We start from the raw sequence: 13,440 nt of genomic DNA on the forward strand, positions 1-13,440 counted from the left end.
AAAAAGGAAACTCACAAACACACTTGAAAGGTTTTGTCACTCGCCCATTTCAGGTAAACACATTAACATGTTTTCCTCTCTGAAATGTAGCAAAGAACCTGACTTAGGGTTTGACCTTAAAAGAGATTAATGCCCTGACTTTTTGCTAATGCTTAGGGTTGTGTGGTTGATAAATACAACGGAATAATTAATAAATGTGGTAACTTTTAATCAATAAAGAGATCAATAAAGACCACAATAAAAGAAAGGTTATTTACAGTAGATTATACCACTCTATCATATGCAGTGAGTCAAACATATAAATAATCCCATAAGTAGACACAGACATAGACAAAATGTGTGCATTTTCTGCATGCAAATACAAAACATGAAAAATATAAATTCTTAAGCCTTAAATATCTATTTGTAGTATATTTTGGTGGTGTACAGTTCTTCATAGGAGCAATATTTTGCAAAATGAACATAAACTCTGGAAAGTAATTACAATAACATTACATTCCTCTGGCATTGATTGGATAACATGACCATAGCACATCGTTGCCATTTTATTATGCAAACAGTGGAGGTGCATTTTAAGTCTGGGCATAAATGTTGTAATGGCTGCTTGAGGCAGATTAGCGTGGGGTTTCTGCAACTGAAACTTTGGTTGAAGGAGGAGCAAAACTTCTCTGTTGCTGCTCTGTTTCAACAAAAACCTAAAGATCAAACGTATCTGCAGGAGGGAACCATAGTGACAGCAGATGTGCTCTAATAAGCCATTCTGACTATAAAGTCAGTGTTTACAGAGTGTCTGAAGGGTTACATTGCTGCTTTTCTCCCACTTTTGCAGCACACACACCACTTAAAAACTGAAAATAACACACTGAAGAAACCAATTTTGACCAAATTTTCTAAAAACAAAAACATATTAAAATAAATCCATATTCAAACAAAGTGACTTTAAGATTCTCAGTCATTCGGGTCATGTGGTAAGTGACGGTCGCTTGTCAGAAGCTACTGGGTTCACAATTTTGAGAATGTTCAAAACTGATTTTGCATGAGTGGAAAAAATGTCCAAGCCCAAACTTTAAAATTATTTTCAAAATTCATACAATATATCAGTTCTATACAGTACGTAGTAATTACCAATCATACTTCACCATTTTAGAACAGGATATTACACAATACAGGCAATGTCAGAAGTCAATCAAATAGTGACTTTGGAAAGATAGTTAGCCAAATTAACCTCACAGAGAGAAAGCAAAAATGTTTTTCTTAATACTTATTTGGAGCTTTTTCACCTCCGCCCACAATTTCCTTTAATCTTTTTTCAGTTGTGCACTGATCCTCTATTTCCTTTGTGCAATGCATTGTGGGAGAATAGGACCCATCAACAGCACATTTAAAAATAGAAAGCATTCACCCTGCTTTGAGTTGGCTAAATTTCTTTTGGGTTTTTTTGGTTTGAACCCAAGACATACTGCTTAGAACCTGTAGTATGAATATGGGAAAGTTCAGTTTTATTTGACTTGCTTCCAGATATGTTGCTGATGTCACAGTGTTTCAGGACTCTCAGGACACACATACACACACACAGCGAGGACACCATTTTTCTGGACTAATTTTTTTGTAAAAAAGTGCATATCCAGTGAAGAAAGTGTCAGCAGCCAGAATCGGGACAGTTTATTGGCCCAATTCTGGGGCATCATTCATCCTGAGTCTCAGCCTATTCTGGCAACCATATGCAGTCTGACTTATTTCAGGGTACCTCTGCATTTTCATAGAAAAAATTTCATGATTTTTCAAGAATCTATAGTTTTTTTTTCTTCCTTTGGCCTGGTGCTTTTCAAACATATCTAATTCAAACTCAACTTTCAAACAGCAGGCAAGGAAGAGTGTAACACGAGCAGAAAATGAAGAAATATACATAATGGTAAACAAAACATTGCACACAGACACATATTAGAGCTACAGTATCTCAACAGCTACAGAAAATAAATTTGCTGCATTTCATGGAAGGTAATCTGAAAAATATCGGTGAAATATCGGCTAATCTTATTCAGGGTATTTCATAGCATCTGAAAGTACTCTGATTGTACCCACGTAGCCAAAATGACCTGGCCCAGCATTGGTCCTGACCTGGCACACCAGAAGAAAAAAACTGGGTTCCCACAATTGTGGAAAAACCTGAAAAAAAATCATAGAATAGGTCATTTTGGCTACGTGGGTACAATCAGAGTACTTTCAGATGCTATGAAATATCCTGAATAAGATTAGCGGTTACAGATAATGGATGGGTAAATAGTGACTATGACACATAATGGCTTGAAGACAAATATCAATTGCAGTTTCTCACTTATTGATTCTGGATAATGTGCTAATGTCATGATGTTTCATATCAGACTGAAGAGCTACAGATCATCCTCCTGAAGTTGAGTCTTTTCTGTAAAGAGGTCAAGTGAGATACAGATTAGTCTTCTTGAGGAAGAAACACCACAGCTGTGATCAGGGTGGAGGTAACCTCAAAAGAGAGTGAAACATCTTTGGGGCTTGTTGTTACCGCAACCAGCTCCTGTTGACTGATGATTTCTTTTTCTTTTCTTTTTTTTCCATTTTGTCACAGTTTCTTCACTGAAGATCAAGAATTGATTGACAGACACTTCCTGTTTGTGATGTTATCTGTGTGCCCAAATGAACGTTCTCATTTCCGTTTACCCCATGAGTACATAATCATCTGCACATTCATCTTTAGATGAGCACTCAGACACAGTCTCGGGTTGAATTGCTGCTGGGACATTTACTGTTGCATAGTCACAATCATCATCAGTAGTAGCTCTGGCTCTAGTTGATCCTTTGGCAGTGCTGAGATCAATAGAGGCATACGTGACATCCTCATTAGGCTGTCAGAAAACAAAAAGAGTGAGATGGAGTTCCTTAACATATGTGACCAAAAAGTTTGTGTTTTTTTGCACTTGTTCATACAGCACTAATGCAACCTGTGTGTTTTTTTAAAAATGTGGTTTATGGTTATGACTTCCCTCAGATAAAACAAACAGCCTCACTGTTTCTTTTATAGTGGAGGCCTCACTCTAATGTTCACCCAGTATGCAAATGTATCAAGGTAGCACCTCTGAGTGGACTATCATTAAAGCACAGGAGCACACCCATGTTCCACGAAAAGCTGGAACTGATAAACATTTATGCTCAACAAAAGTGGACTTGATGTGGGCAGGTTTACCTTATTCTCTGTGCTTCTTTTTCCATCTGTTGAAGAATTCTCTGAAAGAGAAAATGCACATTTATGAAATGTAGCAAAACTGTATAACATAAATATATACCAAACACTATAAATACCATTATAAATGTGGTCTTACCTTTCCTTCTCTTCATTGGCCTGATAGTAGATCCAGTTAATCCAGAGCATTAAACAGAAGAGTAAAACTCATTAGTATATGATACATAAAATGACTGAAAATTTAATTTCTTTAACTTAGCAGGTAACAGTGTTTTTTTTTGTTTTTTTACATCACACAATATCATAAAACAACATATCAAACACCAAAAGATTTCTGCAGCAGCTTTTCAGAGGTGTACGTTTCACCCCACAACCGTGTTTCCTTGACAGCTTAACAGATAACAGCATGTGCTGAAACAGGAAACACTTTACATATGCATGCCACATCTGTCTATGACCAACTGTATATGAAAGTGACTTACAGCACTTGGAAGTCAAGGAACGTTATAAGCTAAAGTCAGCATCACACACTATGTTATATCAAACACAAAGTGTGATGTACGGTACTACACTGTCCATTCTTTAGGTTTGGCTGACACTAAGTCTGTTCCTAACCAGTAACCACTATTTCCTTGCTGAAACAAAAGCAGAAGCTGCTTGACACAGGGCAAAATTGCAATATTTTTCTAAACAGTCTTGCCCATATACTCTTCTATTTAATCCCTCTTGTTTTTCTGTATGCACAGAACTTTTAGGAAAGAGTGTTATTAAAACCTGCTGAACACTTCTGGCATGTGAGCTGTGCCCTCTACTACAGTAAATGTGCATCTAAGGATGGGTACTTACCCTGAAGTGCAGTTTCCCATGATGTGCCCACAGAATGTGGATGTCCACTCTGTAGCTGTCAGCGAGTGTCAGGTACCAGTGGTCACTGTCGCAACTCCAAGCTTGATACTGTAGTGATCTCACTGATCTCTCTGCTGCTAACTGAGTGAGCGAACACACAGGCCAGAGAGAGAGAGAGAGAGAGGCACACAACAGCCTGTTTGTGTGCCATTTTGATTTCCTGTGCATGTTTTTTTTCTGACACCTCACACTCATGCACGTACACACACACACACACACAAGAGCGTGCATTAAAGTTGTAGGAAAGAACCTTAAAATAGGTCAGATCATTAAAAGACACACACACACACACACAATGCACAAGCTGTTTGGTTGATGTCCTGATAAAAACTGTTGATGCCTGTGATGTTGAAAAGTCTTTGAATCTAGAAAGACACATTCATCCATGTGTTAAGTCTTAGTATCAGGTATCTTAAAAAAAACAACAACAAGACGACATGCATGTAAAACAAACTATCTGCATCACTGGATATGGATCTAAGAGAGATGGGGTGACACCTGTATAACTTTTTGCTGTATTGTCTCATTTGCATGATTGTGCAAATATTCTTGATGAAGAATATGAGGAAGTCACTGACCTTTTTTTATATCCGAAAGTCCAGTTTACTTTACATACTGTGTGTTTGTTGAAAGAGACAGACTGTCATGGATGCAATAATCATTCAGAGATATTTTCATAATATGCAAAATGCAGTAAAATCTGTCCCAGAAAGTTTATATAAAGCATTTTGGAAAAAGAAAGATTACCTGTACTCCGCTTTTTTCTATTTTTATCATTTCAGCTGTTTGAATATATTACATGTTTGAGGTTAGGTGAATTTTTATCTAATTTACACTCTATATTCACTAATTCCACACACAATCATGTATTCATATGCAGTAGATAACACTGTTATACACTGGAGGGAGCTGTTGGAGCTCTTCGAGTGATTCACATACCTCTGAGTAAGAATGTCAGTTAAGAGACACATCTTGCACCATTTACTGGTTGCATCTAAACAAACAAGAAATAATCACTTTTGCAAAGTACAGTATCACTCATCAATGATCCACACCTGTGATCAAAACAAGTCATTCACTTACATTTAATTTCTTATTTCATCCAAGGCCCCAGTCTGACTTTGAAGCTAGGATTTCACAACTTCCTGTTGAGCTCCTTAGCCACTTTCTGACGCCACCTCAGTGTTGTTGGTTGAGAAGAATCTGTGCATGTGATGTCCAGCCCCATGACAAGAAAAAACTCAATAACTTTGAAAACATTCTGTCTCAGGTTTTGCATTGAGGATGACATACATCTGTGTAAATAAATGTTTCTGCAATAGCAGAATTTTATGTCAAAGACAAGACACAGTCTGTGATCTTCACATGTGCACATCCTCTATTATGTCATCACATACTGAAGTACACACACATGCAGAGTGGTCTTACAATATATGTGGGAGGACAGGAAGTGGGGAGCTTGTCACAAGAGAAATGAGCCCAAGCAGAAGCTACAGCTTTAGACGATCTGTAAGGTCTCTGGTCATGAACAAATCAAGCCTGATGGATACATTAACATACACCTTTCTGCTCATATTTGGCTGTTTAAAGTTTGTCTGTGTTAATGGAAGAGGTCAAGGTAAGCCTAAACACTCTTATCTTGTAATATGACTTTCAAGAGAGCATGAGGGAACATTTGGCATAAATCATTAAGTGGTCAAGAGAAAACAGTTACACTTACAGTGTAAGTATTTAGTAAATATGAATTATAAATACAAAAGGCTAGGTATTGGATGGGTACCTATATGTAAGTATAACTGAAGAATATACATCAGGGAATAAGGCGGTCAAGTTTAAAAGGGACGTAAATGCATAACAGGAAGAAGACAAGAAAAAATGTGAAAAACAGTAAAGCAGTATTGATATGCAATTAACTTATTAATGTTATATACTGTATTTTTTCAGTTGTACAAAGTGTATAATTTAAAATACTATTAATATATTTTATTTTATATACATATTATTATTTTATTTTATAATGTAACATTTCTTGCATGTAAGGGATAATCAAACATACTGTAGCAGTTAACTTATTAATGTTATATACTGTATTTTTTCAGTTGTACAAAGTGTATAATTTTAAATACTATTAATATATTTTATTTTATATATATACTATTATTTTATTTTATAATGTAACATTTCTTGCATGTAAGGGATAATCAAACATACTGTAGCTAGATGTACATATTTGTCAGAATTTAATGAGGCAGAGGCACTGTTTAGAATCTGTGTGAGACGCACCAATCTTTCCACCAACAACATGTAAAACCATCTGCATAATTATTAGACATATAGAGCAACAGACATAGTTTAAAGAGCATAAAAGTCCACTTAGGGTGGGTGGGAGCGGACACAACGAGCGGACAAACACGACTTTGACCTCAGTGCTTGAAAGCAACAAACAACATTGGCTGCAGAATTTGTGTTGCTGAAGGAGGGTTTTTTTAGCAACATCTGCAATCTTTTTCTAACCAAAACCAAGTAGTTTTGTTGCCTGAATCTAACTGCCTACCCATTATTACTGCCAACCCCATTTGCATCAAGATACAAAGCAAAAGACTGCCCTCGGCATCATTTTAGTAACATCTGGAACTTCTGTCCAAGGGGGATACTGACAAATTTTTCTGTTATCTTGTATTAATTCCAAAAATTATAAACTTACATTTTTATTCCATATGTAGACCGATTTCCTCCATGTGAAGTTGAGGTGATGGTTCCCCAAGGCACGACGTGGAAAGCTGTCCCCCAACAGCGTCTGACAGTCAGCTGTCCCGTCAAACACTGTGGACAATCACAGGATGTTACCTGGTGTAAACTGCTCGACACACACATATGCAAACAGATCAATAATTATACAGAGAATGTTGAAATAGCACAGAGTGACACACACAAGGACGAACTGATCTCATATTTGACTTTCACACGGATTTCCATTCATGACGGCGGCCTGTACACATGTCAGTTTAAAGGATCCAAATATGAGGAGATCAGTCACATGATCAACATCTCAGTTTCAGGTAGGCAGTTTTTTGCTCCCTCAGAGCCAAAATATAGACAGAACTTGTCTAATTTCATTTTTAAAATTTTTTTTTTCTTACAATCGACAGATTTACACAAGGGTGTTGAATACTTTGGGAATAATGCAGGTGAAAACCTTTATTTATAAAATGATATACACACTTTTTAATAGATAAAATTCCAAGTGTTAATTGTATATATTTTCTATTAATCTACAGATTCAAGCTTTTGGATGAAACACTCTGACAGTAATGCAGGTGGGAAACTTTATTGCTAAATCATATACATACATACATGCAGCACAGCCTCTGATTAATGAACTGAGTGCATCTGAGGGAGGTGGAGTCTTTCCAGGCAGGTTTGTTGGGTTTATGCACCTTCCCACAGGTGGGTAAGGTGATCTTTTCTGGAGATCTTTTTGGGGACTTTTGACAGGATTACTGATCTGATTCTTCCTCTTTTGTAGATAAACTACCAGACGTTGCTGTTCAGGACAATGTGTCCTGGCTGCCCTACTTCATCATCTGTATTAGCATTGCTCTTGTGGTCATCATACTGACAGTGTTTACCCTCCTGAGTTTTTATGGCCCCAAACGTAAGGAAATTAATATGTATCCACAGTCTGAAAACTGCAACAAAATTTGTGGTTCGTACCACCTAACAGAGCCTTTGTTTTATGTCTTTGCAGAAATTCTGACCTACAACCATACCAAGGGAAAGGTAACTCCAAAAGATGTAGCAGGATTTAAGGACAAATTTTATTTTAAAAAAATGACCAATAAATCTACCATGTACCTTGTAATGCGATGCAGTTTTGCTCCTTCAAGAAATAGTTAGGTGGGGAAAACATGCCTGCTTTCTTGCTGAGAGTTAGATGTAAAGATTAATGCCACTCTCATGTCTGTACAATAAATATAAAGCTACAAGCAGCAGCGGGTTTGCTCAGCTTAGCATTTCTAAAGCTTTAAACGTGTTTAAAGGTCCAGAATGTAGGAGTTGGGGGGATATATAGGCAGAAATGTATTATAATATAATAAGTATGTTTTCTTAACTGCATCATCACCTGAAATCAAGAAGATCCAGTGGCAACTCCAGGAAGTTACTGCGCATCGTGTAAGCCCCCAGGAACATTTGACATAGTGGATAAACTGTTAAAATACAACTTCAGGGTCCATCATTTGGCCCCATAAGACTTCTTCCCATAAAATGTAAAAGTTAGCTGCCTGGCCAGTGAAGTCTCTAGCTTGACCTTTGGGTCCAAGATCCAAGGTAATTTCATATGTGCAAAGTCAAACTTTTTTGGCTTTGTGTAACCGAACAGCGCTGCTTCCAGTGCTCTTTATATCTTTACATTCATGGCCCAGCAAAGACATAGTCTGGTAGCCTGTAAAACCAAGTGTCATTTTTCTGGTTCTTTTTTTGTATTGACTAAACAAGCAATATATTATGTGTTAACCCTTAAATGCAACAATATTACCTAGTCTAATTTATTTCTTTCACTCAATAAGCGCTCTACTGGTACGCAGTTTTGATGCCTTTGGACAATGTCAGGCTTGCTCATTTCCAATTTTTTTGCTAAGCTAAGCTAACCAGTTGCTGGATTTTAGCTTCATGTTTAGCTTACAGACATGAGAGTGGTATCGATCTCATTGGTCTTAGCAAGAAATAATAATAAATAATTAAATTTCCCTAAATGACAATGTATTCCCTAAACCTAGCTGATACAAGTCATATTGGTCAAACAAAAGTATTTTTGTGGCTAATTTAATCTTGTTTTGGTGTCATAGGAAATGTCCATTCATATGATACCCAACCTCCCCAAGGGGAATCCTCCATCCCCTCATGTGTTGCAAGGCCATTTTTCCATTCTGAATGATGTCTACTCTTCAAGTACTGCAAACAGACCACCATCGCAGCCTCCACTGATGATCAGTGGAAACCAGCCTGCTGTGGAAAACACAGCAGATGAAAGTCAAGGGTCAGACCATGCAGTGTATGCTGTCATTAGCCACCAACGGCCTGGGATACCTGCTAAAGAACAGCATGTTGCAAACAAAAATTCACAATATGCTACCATCAATGTTCCCTGAGCATTTTAGCGTCGCCACAGACACATGCAGATGACAAAATGGATGGAAATATGTATGTGATGGTATCATGGAACAGGCAGAGAAGCTTTGCGATCAACACTTGGTAGGAGGTGAAAGGAGGCTTGTGGTCACGCAGATGCACAGCACAGTTATCTAAAATCAACCAGGCTAGACCAGAAGCAGCACTGACTCAACTCGATCACTTTTGAATTTGACTTTTTTTGACTTTGACTCTTGTACAGACTTACTGAAAATGTATTGTACATGCTGCCTGTTTGAAGACTGACATTTGGGAGACGTCTATATTTTTGTAATAAAGAATTTTAGCATTGCAGTATAATGCTTGGCTCATCTGTAACTGTTGAATTTTCTTTTCTTCAAAACCTCATACATATGTTTAATGCTTATTTTCGCATTCTTCTCAGTTGAGATTAGTATTTGAACATTTTAAACAAGGAACAGTTTGGCCAGCTTACCCTTTTGTTCTTTGCGGAAGAATACAACCTGAGAGATTGAGAGATGACAATTCTTTATGAGCACGCTTATTTACAACTCTGGTATTTTATCTCTCACATTTTATTTCCCACACAAAGCTCTTAATGTTTTTCACTGCCACTGGTGGAGAGAAAGTATCTGGTTCGTCGACCGCACCGCTGTGGTTTAATTTAAATGAGTAGAAAGTCAAACAGGAGGTTGAAATATTTCTTGACATAAATTGTGGTAGTAAGTCCCACCTCTGCTCAACCACATATAATTTACATGCTTAGATAGTTTGAGCAGTGGTCTTAGCATTATGGTGGTAAACTGAACGGGTTGTCAAGGGGATGGCCTGATGACCCACGAGCAGTGCCATTGAACATGAGCACACGGATGGGAACACAGTTGTCAATCATTGTCATCTTTTTATTATTTTTTTTATTAAATAACTCACTAAAACCAAACTTATCAGAAAAACAAACACTTAAACTGTTTGAGGAGTAAACTGGTTTTATGTTTAAAGGTGCAATTCAGTCTTAAACCTGAGAGGCAGTAATATGTTTAGCCTGATTTATGCTTGGTCTAATTATCTTTTAATATCACCTATAAAAATGGTTTTCAGTCTCTTGCTGTCAGCGCTGCGGTAGTCTGGTGACCTGTCTTGGGTGTGTCCCGCCTCGGCACTCGTACTGCATAAGCCAGTGGCACATGGACATGCCACTGGTTTAACTGTGTGATTTTACAACTTTTTTTCTCTTAAATTTACTCATTTAATCTCTTTTTAAAAAAAAAAAATAAAATAAAATATAGCTCTAATCCACCTTTTTACATTTTGGCATAGTTACCTGTGATGGTGTTTTTGTGATTTTTTAAAATATTAATATGTTTTGCTTCTTACGCTACCTAATTTGCAAGGATCAAAATTGTGTAGTTTATCACACACACTCCTGTGTAACATATGTCATCCATTAATTTATCTCAAAACTTCATCTTTATTTAAAACTTCAGGACATTTAATGTTAAATTATGGCTGTAAGGTTATTTGGTAGTTTTTTTTTTCTTTCACTAAAAACACAGGGCTCTCAGATACTTATATGGTCTCTGCTCCTTCTCAGTGCTCCACAGCGGAAATTTGTAAATTTGCAAGATGAACTTTGTGAATTTGGAAGACGAATGCAAATTTGACTCCCACACATTCATCACACGTTCATCACACACACTCCTGTATCGCATACCTCAGGTGGGGCTTAAACCCTCAGCTCTGTTGCCCTCTGCGTTGGTGGACGGCTTCCTTAACCACACGACCATCTTCAGCGCAGATGGAGCTAAAGAGGCACAAAGACAAAGACAAGATTGGAGCTGCAGAAAGTTCAACTTTATCAACCTGCAGAGAAACACAGTTTCCTGCACACTGAAAGCTGTTCTGGTGTTCTTTAAGATGTTCTAAAGATTCTTTAGGTTATTCTCACTCATTCACTCACAGTGGCAAACTTAAAATATATAATTGTTTGAGTAAGACACAGCAGAGCCTACAGAGCTCACAGAGGGACAATGCTTGACTCTCTGAAGGTTAAGGGTTCAAATCCTACCTGAACAGTTGGTGATATATATATATATATATATGTGTGTGTGTGTGTGTGTGTGTGTGTGTGTGTGTGTGTGTATGGTGCCTTAACACTCTTTCCCAGCTAAGTTACAATATGTTGCTCTCAAGTCAATTATTTATGTCAGTGTTCTCATTTTAGTCTGATAAAAGAACAAACTTTGACAAGCAAAATTGTTCTCCTCACCTTATTTAAACCCTAAAACTACAAATCACTCACTCCTGCCCATCATGCTGAATACAAACAGTGTGTCATACTGACAAATTGATAACTCGGTTTTATTTACATGATGTCCAGTGAGGCACAGTGCGCGTTGTGCTGTAATCCATTACCAAATGCTCACAAAAGCTCTTTTCACTAAGAAATGGCATGTGGAAAATGTCATGAAATGCTCCTGAATAATGTGACTTGGCATTTGCTGTAAATTTATTACAGTATTGGAATGTGCACTCAGGAGGGGAAGGTGAAAAGCTGAAATGGAGTCAACATGCTCTACGTGAGTCTTGAACTGCATGTGAACTTATTTTCTGTCTCTGAGTGGATATTATTCAGCCCTGACAACACTGTCTGGTAGATTCAAGCTCACACATAAGTTCTGCTCTTATAGTCTCTTTCTCTCTATGTCACATGCATATACACAAGAAAACAGACTGTATATAAAGATAGACAACATGACAGCTCCCCCAAAGTGCAGTTTTTCAGTCTTGATCGCCCCCTGTTGTCTGTCTGTCTGCAGTGTAGGTCATCATCTCCTCTGTGATGCCCTTCTTGCTGGACTACCAAAAGAAAGTATAGGACAACTCCAGCTCATCCAAAATGCTGCAGCCAGAGTACTTACTGGAACAAGAAAAACTGAACATTTTACTCCCATTCTCAGATCACCTCACTCGCTTCCCCTAAAGTGCAGAACTGACTTCAAATTATTGCTCATTGTTTTCAAATCACTGAATGGTTTAGCCACTAAATACATCTCTGACCTGCTCACTGCTCACAAACCCTCCAGAGCTCTCAGGTCATCAGACACTGGTCTCCTAACTGTACCCACGATAAGTAGCATATCTGGTGAGGGTGCATTAAGTTATTATGGTCCTACTCTCTGGAACAAACTCCCATATGACATAAGATTTAATACTACTGTATTGGCTTTAAAAAGCAAACTTAAGACCTACCTGTTCTGTCCGTCTCTCGTTACCGTCATCTCTCTCTGTATGTATGGGTGGGTACACTATGTTGGCGGATGGGTGGGGACTAAACAATTTGTAATCCTTTATTAATACGACTACTGCTTTTTTCTTTTTCTCTGTATTTGTATGTAAATATACATTTACACCCTTATTTATTTTATGTTGTGCATATATGTTGCGTGTGAAGCACATTGAGCCTACATGTGTGAAATGCACAATATAAATAAAGTTGACTTGACTTAAAGCCCACCACTCCATGTTAGTGAACGGGACATAGGCCAAACTAAAAACTCGTCAAATACATTTTTCTTAAAGATAGTTTCTGTCACTGATGATAGTTCTCACAACTCTGATGTTTGTTCAAGTGTTTGCTTTAATAATGAATTTGGTTTTAATGAGTTATTAAATTATACAAAAAGGGGATTTTCCGCCATGACAGCTGTACATGCCAATCCATGCACTCACATTCGATGAGGCTGCGCGCGATTGGTTGGATGGGTGTTTTGGCCAAGACTCCCCCACAGCGGATATCTCTACTGCACAGACGCCGGCTCTCAATGACATCATCAGTGCAAGATGTCAGCGCCAGTATCTGGGATATTTTAGCCGTCCTTCTTTATCTACAGTCTATGGGCAAAACTTTCAATTTGTTTCTTTCAAGTGCTTTGTTGGTAAGCAATGGCAGCACTTGCCATGGGTGATATAGGTGACGCCATCCTACGGGGGCGCCAAAATTTTGCCCAGAAAGAAAAGTTACTCATTTAGCTACTTGTTGACAACACACACACACACACACACACACACACACACACACACACACACACACACACACACACACACACACACACACACACACACAGTAATTGTGTTTTCTCTGTGGTGGACAAAGCCCTGGTTCAGGCAGC

General features: G+C 37.9%; 2 protein-coding genes across 4 annotated transcripts in view; one reads left to right on the forward strand and one right to left on the reverse strand.

Moving 5' to 3' along the window:
* Positions 1 to 184: 184 nt before the first annotated feature.
* The window catches only part of LOC121965812 (uncharacterized), a 31,730-nt gene continuing 18,474 nt past the window's right edge, over positions 185 to 13,440 (reverse strand). For 2 of the 3 annotated variants that reach the window (XM_088083330.1, XM_088083329.1), the window contains 8 exons: positions 10,983 to 11,072; positions 6,825 to 6,943; positions 5,204 to 5,323; positions 5,060 to 5,114; positions 4,061 to 4,201; positions 3,354 to 3,373; positions 3,218 to 3,258; positions 185 to 2,879 (listed from right to left, as the gene is read on the reverse strand). In XM_088083330.1, the coding sequence (XP_087939456.1) occupies positions 2,691 to 2,879; positions 3,218 to 3,258; positions 3,354 to 3,373; positions 4,061 to 4,080 (270 nt within the window). In that variant the 5' untranslated portion in view covers positions 4,081 to 4,201; positions 5,060 to 5,114; positions 5,204 to 5,323; positions 6,825 to 6,943; positions 10,983 to 11,072 and the 3' untranslated portion in view covers positions 185 to 2,690. The remainder of the gene's footprint in view (positions 2,880 to 3,217; positions 3,259 to 3,353; positions 3,374 to 4,060; positions 4,202 to 5,059; positions 5,115 to 5,203; positions 5,324 to 6,824; positions 6,944 to 10,982; positions 11,073 to 13,440) is intronic. The other variant, XM_088083331.1, reaches the window with a different exon arrangement.
* LOC121966820 (uncharacterized) lies at positions 5,573 to 9,604 on the forward strand. The gene is made up of 7 exons (XM_088083327.1): positions 5,573 to 5,738; positions 6,844 to 7,179; positions 7,270 to 7,308; positions 7,399 to 7,437; positions 7,647 to 7,775; positions 7,869 to 7,900; positions 8,968 to 9,604. The coding sequence occupies exons 1-7, from the start codon at positions 5,594 to 5,596 to the stop codon at positions 9,268 to 9,270; spliced, it is 1,023 nt and encodes a 340-aa protein (XP_087939453.1). The 5' UTR covers positions 5,573 to 5,593; the 3' UTR covers positions 9,271 to 9,604.

This window comes from Plectropomus leopardus, chromosome 10 (genome assembly GCF_026936395.1).
Source record: "Plectropomus leopardus strain MGB_pleo_1.0 chromosome 10, ASM2693639v1, whole genome shotgun sequence".
Taxonomy (NCBI): Eukaryota; Metazoa; Chordata; class Actinopteri; order Perciformes; family Serranidae; genus Plectropomus; species Plectropomus leopardus.